The sequence below is a fragment of the Ambystoma mexicanum genome, chromosome 5q (assembly GCF_040938575.1).
Source record: "Ambystoma mexicanum isolate Mex_15411 chromosome 5q, UKY_AmexF1_1, whole genome shotgun sequence".
Classification (NCBI taxonomy): domain Eukaryota; kingdom Metazoa; phylum Chordata; class Amphibia; order Caudata; family Ambystomatidae; genus Ambystoma; species Ambystoma mexicanum.
This window is the reverse complement of record NC_090933.1, coordinates 306,505,819-306,531,186: the sequence shown is the minus strand read 5'-3', so window position 1 is coordinate 306,531,186 and position 25,368 is coordinate 306,505,819. Positions and strand designations below refer to the sequence as shown.

General features: G+C 43.0%; 1 protein-coding gene across 1 annotated transcript in view; it reads right to left on the bottom strand.

The window, feature by feature from the left end:
• The window catches only part of LOC138497369 (cadherin-7-like), a 1,579,032-nt gene that overhangs the window by 312,979 nt on the left and 1,240,685 nt on the right, over positions 1 to 25,368 (bottom strand). The window contains exon 9 of the mRNA XM_069620790.1: positions 12,167 to 12,288. Within this exon, the coding sequence (XP_069476891.1) occupies positions 12,167 to 12,288 (122 nt within the window). The remainder of the gene's footprint in view (positions 1 to 12,166; positions 12,289 to 25,368) is intronic.

Genomic DNA, 25,368 nt, shown 5'->3' with positions numbered 1-25,368 from the left:
TCCAGAACATGGCACAGGATCTGGGTCGCATGCTAAGGGCTCAACAGAACCCCCAGATGAGCATGGCGGCTCAGAATGCCTCAAATCCAGGATCTGGTGCTCCAGTGCAATGACGGGGGAAGAACCCCCGACAACCCACCGGTTCCCAGGGAGGAGGCATAAGGGGAAGGGTGGTGTAAAGCCTTGGAGGAAGCATCATACCCCACTTGTAAAAAGCCCCTGGTAACCCAGGTACCGGAACCAAAATCTCCTGCCATTGACAATCTGCAACCCAAGGAACAGAGGGGGTGTAGGAGAAATAAAGAGCCCAAAAAGACCCATTTTGAGGATGACGTACAAATCTTCCAGTTTGAAGGATAGGGATCCTCAGAGGATCCTGAGAAAAGGATTTTCTCCTTCAGGGATGGGGGAACTCCTCCCAAAGAAAAATGAGTCCCACAGGATCCAAATCCAGACTTGGTAGATGTGGGGACCGATTTAGCACCGCCCATCATCAAACCCCAGAATCACCAGCACGAAAATGCCCCGGTTCAAACCCATCCTGGTGACTGCCTCAAAAAAGGGGGGGGCCCAGAATCAGAACCAGGGGAACCCGAAACTTCCCCCATATCTAGCTTTCACCATTTTCTTCCAGATTCCCAAGACCCCAAACAGAATCCTGCCCAAATCACCTTTCTGTCAGTATCCAAAACCAAGAAACTAACCCACCAGTTGTCCAAAAATGTACCTTATCTTTGTCCCCTTGAGGAAAAGGAGGGAAGATTCTATGGCCTGGTCCAAATACAGGGGCAATGTACAATTTTGGCACTGGTGGACACTGGATCCTAAGCTACCCTTCTGTCAAAAAGGGCCTTTGATCAACTGAATTTGGGAAGGGGGGAGAAATACCAAATTCCTCTCACCCCTCTTCCTGGACCACTTCAGAACTTCGACGGGAAGGAAATTCACGTTGAGGGGATTGCCGATTTCGACATTAAAATTGGGCGACACAAGGTGAAGCACCCGGTCATAGTTGTGACTCCAGAGGGCACACCTTGTTTACTAGGTAATGACATCCTGCATAGGTTGTCTCCCCTCATCGATTGTGTAAAAAGGTCCTCTGGACCCAGACTAACCGACCAGTAAAATTGAAACATAGTGTCAACCATGTTAGTTTAAAAGGCACATGCCACATGGTTGAACAAAAACCTGACGAAATAGAATTTCACTTCCAGAATAATCAAATCCCAGACGTGACAATAACAGCAGTAGGACAACAAACTGGTGATGGGGAGTCCTCTTTATTTCTGAAAATCAACCTTCCTTCCATTTTAAGGTGGCATTGCAGACTGGAAGGAAACACACTGAAATTCTATACCAATCCACAATCAGAAAATCCCATTCCTTTAGTCCAAAAAGATGAGAAATCAGCTCAAAGCTTGGCTGATATTCAGAAAATTGGAGAGCAGTTGTTCATCCCTATTCAGTTAAATGAAGGGAAGGACTCTGTTCTCGCCCGAGTGTGCGCGAACAATGGTAAGAGCGTCATCAGCGAAGCCATGTTCCACAAACTCCCAAAAGATCCAGCCAATCCCACATTTAAAATGATAGATAAATGGGAAATGGACCTGGAAACACCCAATTCCAAACATCTCCTGCTTAGCAGATGTATGCTCAAAATTTCCATAGGCAACAAGAGCATAGTCCATAATTGTTGGGTCGTGCGAGATGTCCCTGCTGCATTTTACTTAGGCAGTGACATTCTGAATCGCTTTGCCATTAGTTTGGACCTAATAAATTTCAAAGCCTGGTCCCATTTAGCGGGTAATCCCATGGACTTTGATGACCCAGAGAAAGCATTTAGGTCAGCTCATCTGCTGCCTAATGCAGTTGAAATTCAGATTGGAGAGGAGTCACCATCCCAGAACGGACCCAACAATTCTCTCTGGAAGTAAACATTAAAAGATAACAGAAACTGAAAAACCCTGACGCCTATGTCCATCTTAATGCTCACTTCCAACAGCAAGGGTTGGGGATAAACCCGACACCACTAGTCAACATAGAACACAACACCATTCCAATAGAGATGGATAACAACTACTTAAAGAGTATCACTCTAGGCGCAGCACCATTATTGGAATGGCGGTTGATGACCGACATTTTTCCATAGATTTAGGTAATGAACTGTTAGGACCAATCCCCAAGGACTGTTTTGACAGTGATAGTGACAATGACGCAACACTAGACAGGATATTCACCTGGCATGGGGGGAACTTCATGGTGTACTCTTCCTGCTCTTATGGTAAGGAAGATGTGACTTGTGACTTCAGGAGGGATGAGGTGATCTTCCAAGTCCACGAGGACTGCCTTCCTCACCTGAAGCCACCAGTCCAATTTAGCACTTTGACCAGGGACTTCTCCATCCAGCTGGAGGAGGCCGCTGAGATAGCAAAACCGGAAGTCTTTCTGGGCTTCACGCAGAGGGTTGACGAGAGAGTCAATCTAGCTGGTGCCTGCGAGACTCTGGAGTAGAAGCAAAAATTGAAACAAGTTTTCTCAGATTTTCAAGATCTCTTTGCAGTGGACTCATATGACTGTGGTCGCACCGACATCCACACAACAATTCCCATGGACCCTGGCATGACTCTGGTGTTTGTGAAGTAATATCACTTGCCTCTCGCATCAATGGAGTCCCTTACTGAAATAATTAAGAACCTTGAGTCCCGTGGGATAATTTGTCCAGTCCACAGCACCTTCAATAATCCGGTGCTGGGGATTTCTAAACCAAACGGCCAGTGAAGACTCTGTGCCGAAATAAGGGAGTTCAACAAACGGGTCCATACTTCCCGATGGCCTCTTCCCTATATTGTTCAAGGGCTGGCCCAGATCCAGGGGTCAAAGGTATTCACTGCCATTGACCTGACCAATGGGTACTGGACTGTACCTGTCAGTAGGGAGGACCAATATAAGCTGGCCTTTACCTTCGGGGGGCAGCAGTACACATGGACCCGGACTCCCTTCGGATACATCAACTCCAGCAATGAATTTAACATTTTTCTACACAAGGCCATGCCTGACCTGGGTGAAAGGGGTAACCAGGCCTATGTAGAAGATGTTTTGGTCAAAAGCTCAACTTTGGAGGAACTCATAGTGGAGATCCGTTATGTTATGACACAGTTGAGGGCTGCCGCAGCAAAGCTCTCCTTTCAAAAGGCACAGTGGTGCAGAACCCGTGTCAATTTCTTGGGGCATGAGATTACTCCTCAGGGTCTCTGTCCCCAGGAAAAGAAAGTGGAAGCACTGCAGAAATTAAAAGACCCCACAACTTTGCGGGAAATAAGGAGCCTCCTTGGGCTAACTATTTATAGCAGAAAGTTCATTGAGGACTACGCAGAGATGACAAGACCCCTGATCCATCTTTTGAAGGGGGAGGTCAAGTGGAAGTGGGGTCCAGAACAAGCTGAGGCAGTAAGAAAACTCAAAAGAAGCCTCTCACAAGAACCTTGTCTAGCTTACCCTGTAAAAAACAAGGAGTTCTTCTTGGAGACACTGTTCTCAAATACATGCTTGACTGCAGTATTATGTCAAAAGCATGACAAGGTCAATAACGTAAACTCCTATGCAAGTAAAACTTTATCCTCTGTGGAGGAAAAATTCAACAATTGTGAGAAGGCACTCCTGGCAACGGTGTGGGCATTGAAGAAATACCGCCCGTTTATCCAGGGGAACACATCATAGTGGAGACTCTACACCAGCCTCTGCAATATCTCCAAAGTGACAGAATCCGGGCCGGAAATGTGAGTAATTCCCAAATTACTTCCTGGATTCTGTCAATGCAAGGCTTTCCTGTGGAGGTCAGATATGGCCAAAACAAGAAGAGTCCCCTCGTGCAAGGTCTGGCTGACTTGCATGACTGTGCCAGAGAAAACTGTCTCGAGGACGAGAGTCTTAAAATCAAGGACAACATGGAGGCATACCTTAATTCTCTACACAAAGTCTATGAAGAAGACCAGTGTGAGGGAATGCCCACTATCTATTTGGATGGGTGCTCCTACCATGTTGACAACAATGGGGAAAAAGAACTTGTGCCCTCGTAGGGAATGCATGGGTGAATGATGCCCCAGAACCCTCCGCTGGGTACAAAATCGGTCCCTGAATTAGTCATGTGGCAGAGTTGATGGCTGTGCATCAAGCCATCCTCACTGCTATCCAACACCGACTCGACAAACTGGTCATAATCACAGATTCGGATTATGTACGGAACAGGTTTGTGGAGCACCTGGTTAGCTGGAAAACCAGAGGCATGCTGTGTGCCAATAATAAACCATTGAAACATGGAAAATTAATCCAAAATATTGATGATTTGGTCACCTCGAGTGGGATGACCATCTACTGGGAACAGATCAAGGGTCATTCTGAAGTAGAGGGACCAGACAAACCTGGAAATGACCTAGCTGATCAGTTGGCCAATACTGGAGCCATTCAAGGGGATCTACTTAAGATTGAGTCCCTGTTGGGGTAAATCCAGGTCACTGCTATCACTAGGTCCCAGACAAATGCTCACAATGAACTCTCAACTGCACAATGGTGTAAGGAGACCCCAGATGCTGATATGATTATGGCTCAGAAAGGGCATCCAATAATTGGTAAGTTTTATCAACACATTGAGGACCCTGAGAACTTTCCCCTGATGGATACTGATTACCTAGGGAAAGAGGACCACAGAGTGTTGATGAAATGTTCCGAATCCAAGATGGTTTGTTGGTGAGGAGATCCCTAGCTGGCCATGACCAGTGGCTGGTCCCCACCTCATTCCGAAGCCTGATGCTAAGTCACACCCATGATGCGGCCACAGCCGTCATCGGGGGTTTCATACGACACTAGAAATCTTGAGAGAGGTTGCATACTGGCCACACATGGGGCAGGACCTTGACCAATACTTGAAGGGGTGTCTTGTGTGTGCACAATTTCAGCCAACATCACTCACACACCATGCTCACCTCCAAAAGAGGGGGATGACACTGCCTTGGTCAGATTTACAAGTCAATTTTATCGGGCCCATGATTCGCTCCTCTAGGGGGAACAAGTACATGTTGACCGTGACATGCTTGTTCACTAAATGGGTGGAATGTCTCCCGGCCCCAAATTGCAAGGCAGAAACAGAAGCTGCCCTGATGATCAACCATATCTTTTCGCATTTTGGACTACCCCAAAGGATCGAGTCAGACCGAGGTAGCCACTTCACAAGTGAAGTGATGACAAAGATGTGGGACATACTTGGGATCAAAAAGAAATTACGCATTGCCTACCGGGAAGCATCTAGTAGTGGAGTTGAGAGATACAACGAGACAATTGTGAACATATTAAAACAGGTTTGTGGCAGATTCTGGGCCAAGTTGGGACATTTGATTACCTCTTGTCCTGATGGCCATCAGATCTACCCATTCTTTGGCAACAAAAATGTCACTGTTTGAGCTGATGACTGGATTAAGGATAGCGCTTCCCCAGCATCTGCTCTACAGAACCCAAGAGCAGACCTTGATAAATGCCTCCACAACTCATGAGTATGTTGAGAATCTGAGAAAACATGTTCAAAATGCTTTTGCCTATGCTCAACGGAATCTAGAAAGATCTGCAGACAGTATGAAGACACACTATGACCTTAAGACAAATAGAAAAGAATACCAAGTAAGAGACCAATCTACTTGTACAATTTACAAAGGAACCAGGCCAAACAGCGCACATTTCTTCCTAGCTCACGGGGTCCTTTTGAAATTGTAGACAGAATCTCACCAGTCACCTACAAAATCCGTATCCCCAAAGGAAGTTTTGCAGAGGGGGAAGATAAGTGGGTCCACATCAACCAGCTGAAGTGTTGCAATCCTAGGCATACTCTGCGGCAAATAGAGGAGTCATCTGGTAACCCAGAGGGCGACATTCCGGATCCCTAGAAAATTGCAACTATTAAAAACCAATTCACCTGTTAAAATCAGAAGTAATTACAGGCAGGAACGATTATCAATTGTTTGTCCAATGTATGCATCTGCCCCACTACATGAATAGTGGTGGGGAAATGTCCTCAACCTTGTTCTGTTCTGTCATCATAGTACTGAAACCCTGGATTCTAAGCACCAAGGAGGACCACTCGGGGACTGGAAGAAAAACCCAAGGGGCCCGGGGTATCGCTCCATACACCCATCTGGAACCGGCGAGGAGAACCTGTCGATGCAGCACTGATGGGAGAAGCTAACACATTTTTCCACTTGGACCAAAAAGAAAGAATGACATCCCAATCTCCAGACTTCCCCTTGATGGGCGGTCAAATGTCAAGTCATGAGGGGGGGCTTTGTGGGATGTATTAACTCACTTATGCTCTGCCCTGTGGCATCACTATGTGCTGATGGTGTCAGAATTATCAAAATGGCCACAAAACCCCTATGCGCACCAAAACCTATGGAAATCGCGCTTTGCAACATGAAAAGATGGCTGCCAAATCTACAATGCATGTTGTCAGTGGTGGAATGGAGATCTCACTCCGGAAACATGTCCTTGCTGAAAGAAATCCAAAATCTTGCATTTAAATATTTTTTTGGTTGCTGAAACTGCAGAATGCCAGTACAAAACACCATCAAACATCCAATATTCTTGCTGGGTGTTACTAGTCACTTCATTCAAGAAATCATTATGAACATCCAATGTCATGAAAAGTGGAATTTGTCATCAAAACATTCACAGCAAATGTGCCTGCCTGTGAAATCTGTCAAAGTCTGGGCGCAGTACCAGTGGCCGCCTGTGGACAGCTGTCAGTGGATTGCATCATAAGGATTTAAAGTTGTACAACTGAAATCTAATGTCTGAAATTGAAGTGACCTGTCATTAAGAGTAGCCTAGTTTGTCACTATTTAAATCTCATGGTTTAGAAGCTGAAATAAGTGTTATAGTTGTTTGTTTGGAAATTAGAAAGTTTATTTTAAACCAAGAATAAATTGCAACAAAATAACATTTGAATTTAAGCCTGACTCCAAGCCAAACAGTATAACAACTTCCCCCCACAAAGGCCAGGCCTATCTCTCCACCAGGAACTCACACCCATGTGATGATTAAGGGGGGAGGAGACCTTGGGCTGCTATGGGAAGAGGACAATGGAATTCCTCTGGCTGAAAGGATATGCAGAGTGTGAAGAGTCATAAATGGCCTCTGCCAGAAGGAAGGGGGCGGAGATTGCTTCTGAGCTGCTAGAAGGAGAAGGAGGCAGGGATAGACAACCATTTGTTGATTCACAAGGACAAAAAGCACATTTTTAAAAGACTGATAATTTACTGTGCAAGATTGTGAAAAATATGTAAACCCCAGAATTGTGAATTGAATGTTTGGCTGCACATTTTAAGAGGTGCCAGAACACTGTGCTATGTTCTGGGAAGTAAAGGTGGAAATTATGGTTTTATACCAAATGTATTTCTGTGAAAAGTATGAAACTTCACACACTTATGCCCTTATGCAATGCGCACGTTTTTGGAAATTTTGTCCGAAATTGGACCATGTGTTCAGGACAAAAAGGGCAGAATTCTGTTAAAAGCAGACCCAAGATCCTACAGCGACGGGGCTTGGAAGAGTATCTGCTCCACAAAATATGTGATTTATATATATTATTGTTATAAAGATTGTACACATGTAAATATGTATTGTACCAAAAGTAGATTTTATGTTCAAAGGGACAAGGGGAGGATTCTCTGACTCATAAACCCACATCATCATGGTGACACCCTGTTTTCTCCTCCAATCAAGGGAGAGAGGAGACTCTAGCCAATAGCCTGGAAAGGGGGGGCACTGGATAATCCCACATAGACACCCCCTTATCATATGCATAAATAGAGAAAGCTGAGGACTTAGAAAGACACACAGATTCACCCACTATCCTGATCCTGGCCAAGCACCACGAAACAGAACCACCCATATTCATTGCTCCAGACTCCAGAAACTTGGTAAGCATAAAGGCTCATTCCATTAGTTGAACCATTTTCAACAAGGCCTTGAGTTTTCAGGACCAGAGAGAATTCCACAAAATCTAAGGGGAACAAAATAAACAGGCAGGCTGTGCTGTAACTGCTTTCCTGCTAAAAGAATTATTACCAGAATCAAAAGATCCAATCCAGTTGTGCCATGCTGTGCCATGCTGTGCCATGCTGTGACCAGATAGCTGTGACGAGAGCCATTGCAGACCCAGTCCAGTCTGGTGTGCCCAGCAGCCTGTCCTGTCCGGTGTGCCCAGCAGAATTTCTGAGCAGAATCCCTGATCTTGACAGACCAGAATGTCTGATGGTTCTGTTCAAACATATATAGTGAGTATCCATAGAATAGGACTGTGTCACTAGCATATGTACTGTCCATAGTAATCCCTGTCATAAACCCATCCTCTCTTATATTCAGAACTGCATTGTTAGAAATATTTTGAATTGCCTGAACTCTCTATATTATCCCTACTATCACCTTCGGTACTAGTAGTGTTAAATATCTTTGTGCTCATATATTTCATCTGAAGAAGGCTAGCTCCTCTGCAGGCAGTCACCCGGATCCAGTAGTGCCCTCGCCCAGTGGCTGTGCTTCCGTGTGGTATTTGCTTCTTCATAGTCATCCCCTAGTGTAAAGAAATCCTGTTTGTCTTTTGAAAGTGCATCCCTGTTTTCTCATTCTTGCGCCTTTTTCAGAAAAACAACCTCCACTAAAACGTCCATAACTTTCTCAATTTTCATGATAGAAACTTTTGATGTTAGCTCACATCCACAGCTTTCCATAACCAAAAACCGCATCTCAAATCCATATAGTTTTCCCGCAATCTCGATTACTGCGCACGGAGAAGTTTGCTGCAAATTTTGTTTTCGGAAATTTCTATCACGTGTAAAACAGCTTTTCATTGCACCCAACCTCAATTTTAAGTTTTCACATTGCTTATTAGTGTCAAATCATTGCTAGTATTTGTCTGCAAGTATATAAAGCGGCTCCCATTAGAATTTAAACTATTTCAGCAATTTAGCCCATATTATGTGTTTTACCCAATCCATTTTCAGATAACTTTGAAAACCAATTTGACAGTTTGCCAATCAATTCTGTTTCTCTCTCGTGCTGCTGGGGGGAAATTGGGATTGTTACCTTGTTTGAATTCTGTATTCCTGAATACCTGCTCTCTCTACTCCTATCTCTTTACATTGCCAGTTAAGGGCTGTGCAGGGGGAAATAGTAACCATACTGCTATTTGATGTGAACACATACAAAAGTATTTCTGTGCTGAATAGTTTTTGCTCATTATTACTCCTTGTGACTAAAGAGGTTGACTAGTGTTACATCACCCCATTGGTGATAATTGTATAACCATTAAACATAGTGTGATTATATTTTGAAGTACAGAAATAAATATTTTAACTTTGAAAAGCAGCCTGATTCCAGGTTCAGTGTGACTGAGGGGGTTCCAAGAGAGGGGCGTGATATAAGGGGTAATTCGTTCAGAATAAAAAAACTTTTAAACACAAACAAATAAGGATTTCAGTTGTGCATTACTCACTAGGCGTTGACTAGTGCCGGGAAGTCCCCATTGAAATCACTTACACACCTTGCTAAAACGGTCACTTAATGTATCGCACCTGTGGTGGCAACTGCAGCTAGTAATGATGACTGTGCAAGGGTTAATTCATCTTGTTCTGCTCCCATATCCCTTTCCTACCCACTGTCCATGCAGTCTCATCATTGCTACAAAATAAGCCTAGTGGTAAACAAAGATGGAATATCTCCTTCATGACTTCTCTGATGTGACCAGAAATGGCAAACACAGTGCCAGAGGGGAGATAGCTCATGCCAGGCTATGGCATTCTGCTGTACCATTAGCTGGGTGTGGGATCTGGGGTCATCTGCATGAGGTGCATCATATGACTAGTAACCAACACTATGAAGAAAGATTGGCATAACGAGAATACATCTGATACTTTGCTCTTAGGCCAGCTGAGTTCATAGCCAATACCATTTGCCATTTCATGGTGTTGCTCCATTAAATCATCACGTTTCACCTGAATTGTCATAGTAGCTTCAATGTCGGTGTGCTGGAAAATACACCAGGTCATTTGTTCTCACTTTGACCTCCGGCATCAAGATCGTGTCATATCAGGGCTAAAATCGTCATACATTCCTCACTCTTCAAGGCCCATTGACTGCTCCCTAAATTCTACAGTATTGCACTATTGATTACTTTTCAAAAATCTTCTTTTTAAACCTACGATCCATCTAGATTTCTGAGGTCCACCGACCTTACTTTATTTTGCGTTCTTGTTAAGAGCCACAGGCTTTGGATCGTCCCGACACTACACCTTCAATCTGATGCTGACTTTGTGAAGTGCTGTCACACCTATACAAATCACCTCTGCTTCTGATGTATCTCTCTCAAAATCTTTGTGGTCAGTTTCACTCATGTCTAGTTATCTCCAAGGCGTTATTGCTCTCAGAGGAGTAATGGTCTTGCGTTCCATTGGGCAGACACGTCAAATCGGACCTAACCTCTCACTGACCAGACAAGTGCACTACATTATTATGTCAGCCCATCCTAAATCTTCTCCCTTAACCTATTACATTAAAATATGATGTATGCAGAAAGCAGACATCCACTTCGAGACTCTACATTAAAGTCACTAAGGATCCTTTGTCACATTCAATTTGTTGGCCGCATTGCTTTCCTTTATGAATTTCCTCTGAAGGCGACAATGGAGGCAGATTATCCATTGGTTTCTGCTGGACAATTCCACTAAAAGAAATGAATAGTAACAAAAATATGCAAATGGGATTGGAAGGAATGGGACTGCATACAGCTGCCTATATATCAAAAGCCCATTACATTTACACGGCATTTTTCAAAAGAGTGTGTACTGTAATGCATATGAAACTAAGGGCCTGATTTACAAAAGTGTTTTACAATGGCACAATCCCATTGAAAAGGGTGTTGTAAAGCAGGACCTAAGTCCCCAGGACATAAGCAAAGGTGATAAATCCTGACCTAAAAGTGGTAGGCTACCTGTAATGCCTTTATGCACACCCTAGGGCGCTTTCTTGATTTTTGGAGAAAGAGTAGGGACTATCAGTGTCCATCTGCCTCAGACGCTCCCCCCTCAGAATCCACATGATTTTATGCCTGCATGACATTTCCATGGTGGTGCAAAACCAATAGATTGCTATGGATCCACCAGTTGTGTTTGCACCTCTTGAAAGACGGAAGACTCCATAGAAAACCATTGTAAATGCTGTCTGCTATCATAAATGGGAAAACCCCAAAAAACTTTTCACATTATGAAAAATTAAATGCAAAAAAATGGTGTACATGTGATTTGGCGTGTTTTTGCCGTTTGTTTTACAAGTCTTGCAAAAGCTAAATATTGCACAGAGGGGACCTTTTTGCACAGAATTCTGTCTCCTCTGTGCACTTTACTCTGCATGGTTTCTTCCAATGAGGGCCTAGACAGAAAAACGTAAAATGGGGATATATGTGTTTAACTGGTGAGGTGCAAGAATTCTTGAGGTTGAAGGTGTGTAATGTAATTATTATGGTTTCATTATGTGCTACCTTAACATTCCTCAGTGTATTTTTTCATTTTGCTTTTTTGTTAATTGAAATAAGCAGAATATCGAAAACAGGTACACCAGAGGATGACTTCATCTCATTTATTCAAACCTTTATACATTTGGAAGCTAAAATGACAGTTTTTGGAAGCCGGGTGTCATACTCTTCTCTGAAGTTTTGGTTCTTTCCCACATAAAGGTGAAAAAAGGAGCAAACAAAATGGAAGCCCAGATGATCAAACATCTCAGACGATCAGCATAGCTCCCCAACCATGATAGTCACATGACCCTTCACAAATATTAACTGGAACATACTGGCGCCTGTGCACAGGAGGGATCGAAAAACGGCTGTCCACCATCAGAAACTGTGTTTGATGTGATGCGTGTGATGTACAGTTTTCTGAATATTTAATTGGATAGAAATGACTATTTTCAAGAACGCCACGAAGAACAAAACGGTGAAATCAAGAAATGTGTCTACTGGACCATGTGCTTATGAAATTAACAACAAACCGTTTGATTGCATCAGCATAACATCACAATATGTTCAAAGATAATCTGCAAACCACAATGATATGACTTGAGCTTGTCTTACCTGTCCAGGCTTTGTATTTTCGCATATGTATGTGTCATACCTCCTGGCAAATTCTGGAGCGTGATCATTAACATCTACAACTCGGATATATACCTTCGCCTCAGAAAACTGTGCTGTATTTTCTTCACCGCGAGGAACCGTAGGGGAGACAAAAAAAGTAGATTCAAAGAGAGACTAATTGCATATCTTATTTGTTTTTCAAATCATATTATGGAACTGTAAATTACAGTCAGGGCTCTCCAAAGTACAGCTTCATGGAGCACTTGATCCGTAACCTTGTGTGGACCGCAGATTCGTTAGTGCTGGCCTAGAAGCCAAGCTCCGGGCATAGTCAAGTTTTAATGAGCTTTGTCAGGAGAGGAAACAAATTAAAGTGAAGTATGTCAATGATAACCCTTATGAAACCTGACATTTCTGATCTTTTTTTGACAGATACAGGAGCCTTGTTAAGCAGATTTCACCTTGTCGAGCATCAAAAGAATGTAACGGGGATGCCATGAACATGATAAGGTTTTTGTGCAGTATATTAAGATCAAACAGCAATACATCTTGAGTGTGCATTCAAATTCACTCATACTATCGACATACAATGAATGATTTATCTTACAAAAGACAGCTATTTCAGTTGTGCCTGAAGAAAACATGAAAGGAACAAAAGTGAAATAAAAAGGTGTAGGCTAAGGGGACGGAAACAAAATAAAATTCAAAGCATCAGGAAGCAACACAAATTGTAAGGACAAAAAAAAAGAATGCTTTAGAACAGCATATAAAAAGGTACTGCACCAGAACATTGTTCCATTGCAATTAATTGGACTAGCATCCCGAGTCGCAGCCATACATGTGTTAGCCCGATGAATAAAGCAATATACACTGAGGAGGGTGACTTTACTGGCTGCAATAGCCTGGTGCCCCAAAGCAGTTACTGACTTGGAAATTCTCCATTTGAGATATACGGTATGTTTCGGCATATAAGACGACTGGGCGTATAAAACGACCCCCAACTTTTCCAGTTAAAATATAGAGTTTGAGATGTACCCGACTATAAAACGACACCCAGCGTATAAGACGACCCCCGACTTTTGAGAAGATTTTCCTGGGTTAAAAAGTCATCTTGTACGCAAGAACATACGGTATGTAGAAATCTTTTTATTAATTAACGTGTTATACAGCTGTGCTAAAGACAACTTTTCAACACAACTTGATAAACAAAAACACAACAACATCCGCCCCAACCCTTCTCTCAAATCCCTGCGACAAGACCACAAAGACATTTCGCCAGTCTCTCCTCCTAAATGATGACAGGTTAGGCAAGTGGCAATTCCGTGACCAATTTCAGCTGCCTTTAGGGCAGTCGATATCAGTGCAATCAAGGCATCACACTTCATCAATAAATGTCTGACCGTTTCCAGATAAGGTTCTCCACGCAAGCAGCAAAAACGTTGGTTTCACAGAGTCCAGTAATTTCAAAGGTTTAGACCGCATTCATTTTTAACCTCAGGTAATCTCAGACCAGAGAATTTCCCACAAACTGCTGAAGGAAGCCCAGTGGGCTCTCTCTGGTCATGATGTATTCAAGGAACTGGGGGCAATTATTCTTAGTCTGGAGTTCCTTGGTTTGCAACTCACAATGAAATGCGACAACCTTCTTTCCTATCTCATATTTGTAGTACTGGAATTGGAGCTTCAAAGGATCGACCAAAACCATATGGTTCCTGCCATCTAGCAGAGGCAGAGATGATGTTAGCCAAATTGCTATGTGGCATATAGGAGCCTTTGGTCCATGAAGCTTCAAAAATGAGATGGTTTAAGCTGCCAATTGGAGCATTGGCCAGTTTCCAATGGGTATTAAGGCTAGAAAGCTGGGCTCTCGCTACTCATGAAACCATACTTAATTCTAGGTAGATCATTTCGACCGGAGTACACGTCAGAAGTCGAAACAGCTTCTTCAGGAGTACACCATCTAGTTTAGATAATTCCGCAATATTTGCGAAAGCCCAACTTTCCACTCGATACATGAAAATAGGCAGGAGCTTAGCCAAATACAATTGTGCCAGAATGCCCACAGAATAACCCCCAACCTTGCAAGCCAGTTTCTTCAAGCACCCTATGACCTGGGCACCTTTCAGTTTAAGATATTGCATGTGGTGGGAACTGGATAATTTATGATCTAAGAGAATGCCAAGGTATTTATATTCGCGGTCCACTTCCAACGGGCTCTCATCCAGACTCCCGTTTGTTTAGTTTTACAATGACTGGGACTGGAGATCATAAACTTGGTTTTATTGATATTAATAATGAAGGAGTTAGAATCAGAAAACGTCTTCAGACAATTCAAGGTTGGCCTAGAGGCCAGCCGGAGTAAGGTCCACAACACAATATTGTCTGTGTACCCATCCACAACAGCGGAGAGGAACCCAGCTCCAGAGCAACCGAGGTAGAGTTTCTCAGTGTAGTTCCCATGTCAGCTAGATACAGATTGAAAATGAGGGGCACCAAGTTGCATCTCTGCTTTATTCCCTGTAGGGACACAAATTGAGGTCCACCCAGTTTGGTTCAACTGGATCATGACATAGATGCCACTGTGGAGAGTGATAATCATTCAGAGCAAGCCGACAGGGATGTTCTAATCTGACATTTTTTTTCCAAAGCCGACACCTATTGAAGGAGTCGAAAGCCGTACTATAGTTGATGAATGCCATGTAGACTGACCTTCGACGAATGTTCCATGCCTGTTGGATGACTGTTGTCAATGCAAGGCAGTCAGTGGTAGTACTTAGTCCCCTCGGGAAACCTGTTCGGTTTAGGGGAATGTGGTTAGCACCCTCTGCCCAATTCCATAACTTACCTAACAATAAGCAAGAGAAGGTCTTGGACGAGCTGCGTTGGTATGATAATGCTGTCATGCCACAAGGGTGGACTAAGTTGGCATTCTTCGATCCATTGGAAAAGCCAATCCAGTGCAGCTGCCCAATGAGCAGCATCCATTTTAATCGGAGAGCTGCAAATGCCATCCGGGCCCGGAGATCTTGAGGCATTACTTCCCCTTATCAGCTTCAAGATGTCAAGCGGGCCTTGGCTATATTGCCATTTAGCCCATTGCATACATGGCATAGGAAAGGCATTCCCTCCATTTCCTGTGGTTTAGTGAGGAATTCAATACATACTGGTTGTGTTGTGGTGCTGGGCTATGGCCCTCTATGGCCCTCCGGAACTGTCAGGCAACTTTCTCTAATGCTAGCTTGACCAGGGCTCGCCAGTAGGCACACTCTAAGTGGTATCTGTGGCATCTCAGTCATTTATTTTGCTATTTCGAAGAACAAAAAAGGGTGTAAAAAGTGGTTTTGCCTAAACAATATATGGAAGAAACCTCATAATATTGCAAAGGGTTTCCAACATCATCTGATCTCTTCATCCACCTGCCTCCTTTTTAGGATTACATAACATTGACATTGTAGCTCTTTTCCAGAACTTTTGACTGTACATATAAGAGCCACCCTGGTGTGCATCAGCTGCCCTGTGATGCAGAGCGAGCAAGTGCATCATGGTGGAAAATCGGCTATAGCTGCAGCCATCACATAGAAGTGAGTGGAGTGGTTTACATAGGGGAGAACGTTCATGAATTTGCGTTCAAAAGCTTGTCTTTTATCCTATCTGAGTGCTTTATTTTTTCTTCGCTTTTATGGTAAATTACTTTGGGCCTCATCACGAGTGGGGCGGTAGGGCTGGTGCTATCAGCGCTGGGGCTATTAGCGCTACTGCCAAACCCCCCAGCGCTAATAGTGCCAGATCACGGGTTTGGCAGAGCAGTTGGTTCCCATTCCTCATTGGGCCCATTCAGGAATTCCTCATTCCCCACTGGGCCCGATGGGGAATTTTCGCATCATTACTGCCGGCGGATTTCCCGCCGGTGGTAATAGCACCGAAAATCGGCAAATCTACGGCAGATTTCCCCCGGCTCAGAGCTGGGGGAAATCAGCCATGGCCATGATTTGGCGGACCCTTAAATGCAGCGGTAATATAGTTACTGCCGCATTTAAGGGTTACCGCCAAACTCGTGATGAGGCCCAGCTGTGTTGACATTTTTACTGTAATCATTTTCATAATTATTGTTTTTTTGGTATTGCTGTTCGTGTTGTCAAAGAATACAGCCCTGATGGATTGTTAGCCTTGTGTATAAAAGGTCATGATGCTCCCAATTCACTACGATCACCATTAATACAAGTATTGACAAAACCAGTAGGCCTGGCCTTGAACGTATGGATTGTAGAGTATTACATATATAGATTTCAAGTTTTGCTTTCTCAATTTTTTCAAGCCTTTTTAAACCCATCATTATGTTTCTGGTGTTTTCTAAATGTGCCCCATCGCTCGAACCATAGGGCTGTCAGACCATTCTGCACTGATGAGCCTAAATAAGTGTGAAAACAGCTGTGTAGTTTTCTGCATCCTTGAGAACTGCCTGTTTTTGGTTGATTAAGTTATCTATACAATATCACTACTCTGTAAAACAAAGCCAATGTTATAGATAGCAATATCCTGTAAGACAAAGCCATGTAATAGAACAAAAGAGATGCATCTTTATTTGGTTAACAAAATATATCAAATCTTCTTTGCCCCTGCAATCAGTTCACTTGCTTCATTGTCAGCACGTGTTCAATACCTGAACTGGAGAAGAAACAGCACAATGTGTTTCCCTTGATTAGGATCAAAATTCAAATGAATCATATCTCTCTGTGCCTCTGAAACTCTCTTCTATTTCAAAATAGTACTTTGTAACATCCATGAACCACGGTGCATTTTAGTTTTGGACCTCACTGTCAAAAGCACAACAGCATACAAGGAAAGGACCAATAGCAACATGTCTAACAATTCAGAGTAGTAACAAGAATGAGACTTTGGGTCAAAAGACTCTTCCACGTCCATCACTAGGTGTATGATATGATAAGTTATTTATAACATGCTTAATACCCAGAGGTTTCTAAGCACGGACCCGGGGATCGAAACTGTGTTGCTCGGTGTCATCTTGCTGCCAAGGCGAGCATGTTGCCGCTGAGCTATCCTCCCGAGACGATATGTATACCAACATGGATAACACTTTGGTACTCACTGAGCGGGTACAAGCAACAAAAGTGGCTTTCAGGGATAAATCAATGTGTCTTGTAACAGCTGTCTGTACGCTCACAGTGCAAGGTCAAAGAGAAAGCAAGACTGCAACAGTGAGAATGCCAGGGTAGAAACACAAACAAATGGACACTTTGACACATTAGCACCCGGAGAAGGCAGTGCATCCAATAAGGTTTCTCTGATTGTGAGCTTAATCCCACAATCCAAACCCATGTACCTACAGGCTGAAGGCTGTTCAAAACTGCTCCACCGGCCCACTGTCTGATCCCCTTCCATCTCACCACTCTCTACCTAAACTCCCTCATCCCCACTCACCTGTTCTTCTCAGTGGTAATGCCGCGATTGAGCCTATTCTCAATCCCAGACCTCTATGGAAATGGAAGAGGGGATACTCATGGAGCCTTGCCTTTTATTTACATGGTGGCCATGTTGGGTGGGTGATTGATTAAGTGTCGTGGAGAGAAGGCGACCCATTGCTTCAATCAAGTATGTTGCTATTAGCACCCCTGGTATATAACCCGTGGTATAGCAATAATAACTGGGTCCCCAGGATTTACCATTGAATGCTACACCAAAATGGCCTAATAAATGCTGCCATTTTGGTATGTTACCTTCAAAGGGTGGAAAATAGACATGGAACCATATTTTAGATAAATTCAGATAGTCCCACCCAGTACCTATTTTATGCAGAATGCATTCTTCCACACAAATATATGAAATTAGCACTTAATGGATCCAGGACATGGTGTTATCAGTGGGAATGTAGTGCCAGCAACATGGCATGCATGTTGTCACCATAAGAGGAGTTGAACATATCCCATTACATTTGTCCACCTTTCCTTTCTTCCTCAAATGTTTACATTATGTCTCCTTGTCTTGTTCATAAACTCCCATAGTACAAATGATCTTCCCACCACACACAAGTGTCTAAAAAGTCAGGCATGGGAAATGTATGTAATATTTATTCTCCAAGCAGTCACACTGAGAGACCACTATTGTGGTAATAGGGAGCAGTATAAACGAGTATACGCCATATTACATTACAAAACAGTAAGCCTGCAAAACAATAAACAAATTCACAAACATTTCAAAACAAGCGTGCTAGTAGAATAAAAACTAGCATTAATGGTGGCATGTCTTTGACGTATTGCAAGTTCAACGCAGGTCTTATGCATCCTGAACTTGCAGCACAGCAAAATATTGCACATCAGGGGGAGGTGCGGCAGGGTGTGTGTTGGAGTGGAGTAGTGAGGGGTAGTTGGGTAGGAAGAGGGATATAGGATGGTGGGGCAAGGGACATAATTCTTCCTGTGACAAGAAAGGGGAAGCTGTGCAGTGGGTGAGGGTTAAGGTAAGTGAGGAGGCAGGGAGTTATTTTTTGAGACAGGGGAAGATGGATGGTACCCCCTCTTCATGGGTGTCTGAGACAGAAGGTGGGTTTTGAAGAGGGGGTAAACATACTGTGAAATGTTATTTGCTACAAAGACCTAAATCAGGGAAGATAAAAATAACAGAAAAGATTGTCTTGAGCATTACATACATTTCCTAAGAGGATATTTGGAAATAGTTTATATATTTATTTATGCAACTGTCCTGTTATAAAAATGAGATATATTTCACTGTATTCATAGCAAAACTAATAAATGATAAAATGATAAAGCTTCAGCTCAAACTCTACCCATAGATGAATTGCAAATTGCTCTTCATATTCTTCCAAATGATAAAGCGGTAGGAGATGGTGAATTACCTCTTGAGGTATGAAAACAATTATTATAGAAAATGTTCCCATGTTTATTGAAGTGTATAAATATAGTGATGCTTAACAATCTAACTTCCACTTTCTGGCAGAGAGTAAATATTGCTATGATCCCCAAAAAAGATAAAGACTCATCTCTTGCCCATGTTATTGACAGATGTATTGTTGAATTTTGATGGAAATGCGTATGGTAGAATTCTAGCAAGATATTTAATAGTGCTACTTCTATTGCTGGTCTGTCCTGAATTGCATGGGATTTTCCCTGGTTGAGGTATCACATTGGATATGAATCTTGATGTAAATGTACCAGATTATTACATGGTTCTACGTAAATGTCTAGTCATGTTGATAGTTGCTAAGGAGGTGATGGATCAAGTACATTGGGAATTTTTGAGACCCACTCTACAAAAAACATGCACACAGTTCCCTCATAAATTTGGCAAACACTTTACACCCAGTTCAAATGAAGGTGTTACACTAAATGAAACCGTACACCACTCACTTCTTCCTAATTAAATGTGTCACACTTAAATGGGTGACCATTGTAACCCATTTTGCACCACATCTGGAACATTATATTCAGGTATTCAAAGATGCTTAATCATTTGTTAATTTCACTAAACATGACAATGCTTTTAAAATTACAATTTCTGATGATAATCCTGCAAATGTCACCTCATCTCTTGTAGAACATGCTGGATACATTGATGATAGGCTATCTGCATATTGTGAGCAATAGTTGGGCTGTTGTTATGCCTGTTATAAAACTCAGATTATTTGAAATCAATTATGTTAGCATCAAGATAGCAACATTTTACATATGTACTACAGCCACCAAATACAATCATACACATCCCAATTTGTTATACAAGCATGATTACAACAAAATCTAAAAGCTATTGGATCAGATTCAAAATGGTGGATTGTGTTCTCCTTAACAATATTTAGTACATTTGGGCCTAATGCTTTATGTTTTCTTGAACATTTGTAAAGGCACAGTGTTAATATCTGCTAGATTTCCCTCGGTAAAATAAGTGTAGCCATTACAAGTGCCTAAGATATCCTTTTCATGTTGGATTCCTGCATCTCCCAATCACATGTAGTTACACCTAGACTCAATTCTATCTGCAATCACATTAACTGTGCAAGAGTTATAATAAACCCAGACATAGCCCTATTGAGGATTGGTTTCCCCAGCAGTGAAATAACCACATCTTAAATTATTAGGACTGCAGGATTATTTTATATTTCTAGGTCACTTCCACCACCTGCAAGAGCATGCAGCAATGTGCATAATGTATCTCTGATTTATTTTTGCTGATAAAACATGGGGAATTAGCTTGCTGTGATGTACTTTTATTTGGGACCTCTTGGCTACAATTCCAGACCTAGTGCAGTGCTGGGCACACAACACTTTTTATTGTGAAAGAATTATTAACTCAATGACAGGCCACATACACATAGTTTTTATAACAGCACTCTTTGGCTTTTATATGAATTTGTTAAAAATGCAGTTTATCAAAATGCAATTGGAAAGTCTTAGTATAGCATATAACAACTGCATGCAAGATAATAAAGTTATGTTCCACTTAGACGTGGCTTTTGCAATTATAGGGAAAACAGGTAACAAGCTAAATACATCTAATTTTACATTTCACAGTGAAGAGAAAACAGTCTATAATTGTACGGCCTTATTTGCCATTTACTGTTTCTGTACAAACGATACAATAATAAATATATTCGAAATCATCTCATTTAGGCAATCTTACTGTTATGCCCCTCTTCATGTGTTCCCTCCCACGACAAGAATGTCTTTTTTCTTTTAGCAAGACTATTTATACATTAGCATTTGGCAGAGGATCCACCGTTGGCTTTTGCAGTCACACTTAAAACACTTAGCACCTTTGTTTAGATAGGCTGTAAGGGAAGTGTGAAAGAGGGCAGGGCTGCATTCAGATGGTATGTGGGTAGTTGCAGAGCTTTGGAGAGTGATTTGAGGAATTTGGAGGCATTTTACCTTCCTTTCCTTTTTCTGTAGTTTCTTGGAGTTTAGTGTGTTTCTGTAGCTGCATTTTAGGTCCCTTTGTCATGTGTTTGTCCAGAGTCTTATCATGTGTTGTGTTCGTTTGCCCACATGAATAAAAATGTGCCTTTTCCTCTTGCATCTTTCCCCGTTTTTGCCTCTTATGAAATTTAAAAAGTCCCAGAAAGGTTTCTATAGTTAATTGTAGTCCCTCCCACCCCCCAAAAAAACACAAACACTTCACCCCTTTGTGTTGGCTGTGTATTGAATTGCATATTCATATAGTAGTATTGTTGTATTATTGTATCATAGTAGAATAGTACTTTAATTGCAGTTTTGGGAGTCGGATTGTTAGTTGCTCAGTTTTTGCTCCACTTGGGGTTATGCTCTCCTTCTCTCATGGCTACTTTTAAATCAACTATTGGGTTCTTGTGATGTACAAATAGTTTTCTATGTTGCCATGTATGGCACTTCTCATTGAACTCTTGAAATTCCTGGAGGAGAAAGAGATGAAGGCTGGTGGAGAGAACAATTCTCTCATGATGGAAGAGGATGAGGGATCTTTATGCTCTTTGTGGGTGTTGGCTTTCGGGCCAGGACCACACAGCGCCTCTGATCCTCTGTGCTGGTGAGGAAGGCTAAGGCATTGGAGGAGGCATCAGGATTGAGAAAGGAGGAGGACCCATCCAAGGAAACCCCAACAATAACAAATAGAAAAGGACAGGATAGACATGGTTCATGAAGACTTGAATGTACTATATGAAAAGGACGGTTGCATAACTACTCATTTGACTAATACTCTGTGTCCTCCCCAACACATTCATAAATCAGTCCTGAAAAAATAGGCAGGCGTTGCTCTGAAATACATTACAAACTTATTAAAAAAAAAGTATTATAGGAAGAATAGGAATACATGTGAACACATCCACAATACACATATAGGATGATATCAAATCCAGCTGTAGCACAAATGATCAGGTCACATTTGATGTCCAGGATTGCCACAATTCATTCTTGATCATACTTGGATGCAGACAGTTATGTAAATATACAAAAATCTGTATTCTAATTATCTATACATGTTTCTGTCCCTGGTGCTACTCAGTGCAGGACATTCCTCAGGAGCTGAAGTACCAAATGACATGTGATGCACAACTCCCATTCTTGAATATGCTGTAATACTATAAAAAAACGATGAAAATGTGTTTCCTAGTGTTTTTAGTCATAGTTCTAGTCCATGGATTTTAGTCAAGATGTTTTTCCTATCGCTTTAGTCTAAGGCATCCTACTTTCTTCACCACCCAAATAGTGAATCATGGTAACTCACACGTATTCAATATCTTCATTACTGAAAGTCTGACATCATGTGAAAATGCCAGTCACTAATGTTCTTATCAAGGAAATACCACAATGGATGGTTCCTGATGGGCATGGCTCCCTCCAAGTCACAGTGCTGCCACTCATAGACCACACCAAGAAAATTGACATGCTATCTCACTAATAGAAATCAACTACTGTCCGAAAAGTACAGTATACTTGCACTTGTAACAGGTGTAATAGGGGGATTAGTGGAACAGGCCTATACTTTCTTGGTGGGAGGCATAGAGGTAGAAGTGATCTTCACTTAGCATGCAGGGGTTATGTTTAAGGTTGAGCCTTAGTTGGAGGATCAGTCTGCAGAGGTGCCATAGCAGGTGGTTAACCTAACTCAACTAGAGGAGGAGCAGATAGAGTAACTGGTAGTTGAGTTGAAGCCTCTTCCTCATTATGCCTTGTTGGAGTGGTAGCCGTACACCTGAAGAACCCCACAGAAGCAGTAACGTTAGCTCATGCTTCATAACACACAGCAGCGAGTATGGGACTATTTTGCCTTGACACTAGGGAAGACCATCAGCGGAGAAGCCTGAGGCCTTGGATACATGGAGGGCATTAAGTGGGGGCAGTAGTGAAGAGACAAGCGTTATGCCCAAAGGGCAACAGTCATGAATATCAATGTGCACTTGTGGCACCATGCATAAAACTCCCACACATGTCTAGCCTGCCAAATCAGTGCCAATTGAACAGGGAGATGTGGCTAGCAGCAGGCCCATGTTGCTAGCTTCAGCACAACAAACCGTACGGGTCAGTGCACTACCAGCAACACCCATCTTTGGGCAGGACCTCCTGTACTACATAATGAGGTGTGGCAAGACATTGCAGACAGTCTGTTAATAGGGGTAAAGGGACTGTGAAGTGGTGCCGAGCAACATGAGTAGGCATATGGAACTTGTGTGTGGCTGAAAACATGCTGTCTGTTCCTGTTTATGATCCATTTGTATTCAAGATGCCCAAGTCACTGAAGGGGTAACTTAAATGTTTTCATCCACGTAGGCTGCGCTCACACACTTCACAAAGCTTTCAACAGGTGCCAGTGACTTGTTGGCTGCTGATGCCATGTTACATGAGCTTGACATGCTGGGATAGTGGATGGAAGTGAAAGTGTGACCTCTTGTGGTAGTTTCAATGGATGTTTGTTGTTATGGTACAGTACCCATGCATTATTTCTACTAGCACATATTACGAAGAGTGATTTGTGACAAGAGGTATGGAACGTGAGTTGAGGAATACATTGTGGCCTTGTTACACTCACCTGGCTCCCACAGAGGCGTCGATCGGAACTGGACAGCTGCGGTCTCCACCAATGTGACGTGTAGGGCCGAGATGACAGACTGGACTGGCCCACCTAGCTTCGTTTGCTTGGCCCTTAGGAATATTATTCTGCAAATGGAGAAAGGGAATTAACCACCCGTGGAGTTGAGCGTAAATTCCCCCACCCCCAGCTGTTCTCCCCACAGATCACCTTTGATGTCCCCTCTTATAGTCTCACCTGATGGTTTGAAAAGATGAGCTCTCCATCCTGCATTGAGCGCAGGGGCGCGTTGATAACCAGTTGCTTCACTGGCTCGAAAGGAATTGGTGAGTTCCAGAACAATATTGACTCCGAGATTCCCGTCAAAACGCCATAAGTATAAAGTTCGTAAGAGTTCAAAGGCCTGACTTTCACTCTTGTCCGATTCCTTGCAGGTTGCAGCTTGACCCTAATGAAGAGTTCCTCGTGGCAACCGTTAGTATTCAGGTAAGGATTTGTATTTTCCAACACAGTTCGATAAAATAATGTCAGTATGTAACCTGTTGCTTTCTCCCTTATTCAGGCGCTGAGAGAAAGTATGAAGTCTCAGGGAATAATACCTCTGGCGGTAAAATCAGGTAAGTCTATTGTGGTGAGTAGGGTTCCCCTTGTTAGTCCCTTTGTTTCACCTTGCTGTCCTTTTGTTTCCCGTTAGGGGCCGGGGTTCGGCGAAGATGCAGGGAAGCTGCGCCGACCCGTGAAGAGGAATAGTACCCCCAGTGGTAAAATCAGGTAAGTCTATTGGGGGGTAACTAATATTCCTCTGTGTATTCCCTTGGCTCACCTTGCTGTTCTTGTCTTCTCCTTAGGTGCCGGAGTGCGGCGGGAACATGCAGGAGGATGCGGTGGAATGTGAAGATGCTGTGAAGGCCGGTGAGTTCAGCGCGGCACTGCAGCAGGCGAGGTGACGCACATAAAATAACTTCTTTCTTCCAGCTCGAAGGCGCGATGGATCGGGAATTCAGGTAAGTATCAAAGGCATTGCTCTTGTTCTAACCTTTTCTCCTTCTTTCTCCCTTTTTCTAGGAGCACCAAACTCGAGGCGGGCGTGGCAGAAGGCTGGATGCAGACTTGCAGGCACGGTGAGCGTTACGCTGCTGGATGCAGAATAACGAGAAGCGTGTGCTGCTCTTCGGGCGTGGTTTAAATAGCCTCCAAAGTAGTTCATGGCAAGTATTCCTCCCCAGCCCCACCCGGGTAAAAAAATAGTCCCTAAGTAAAGTATTCCCTTCCAAGCCTCTTTTGGCTTGGAGCTCTTGCAGCATGGTCTGCATCAGTTTCAGCATGGTCTGCATCAGGTAAGTTTTAATCTTTGAGCCTGGTGCCTATGTCGCCAGGGCTGACCCTTCATATGAGCCTGGCGCCATAGGCAACAGGACTGGACCCAAATAGCCCCTACCAGGGGTTGTTGGGCTTGCTTGGGATGGCTTGATACCTGCTTCTGGGGTTGCTGGATTTTGTCTGGGTCCCCGGGGGTAGGCATTGTGACAGGCCTCCCCACTGCACAGAACAAGTGCTGGTGTAAGAGTGAAAATACTTCAAGTAGCACATCTGTCTGTGCCTGTTGTGTAGATGCTGACATGTTCCAAATTTGTCTCCAAGTGTGTCACTGACATTCCTTGAAACTCTGA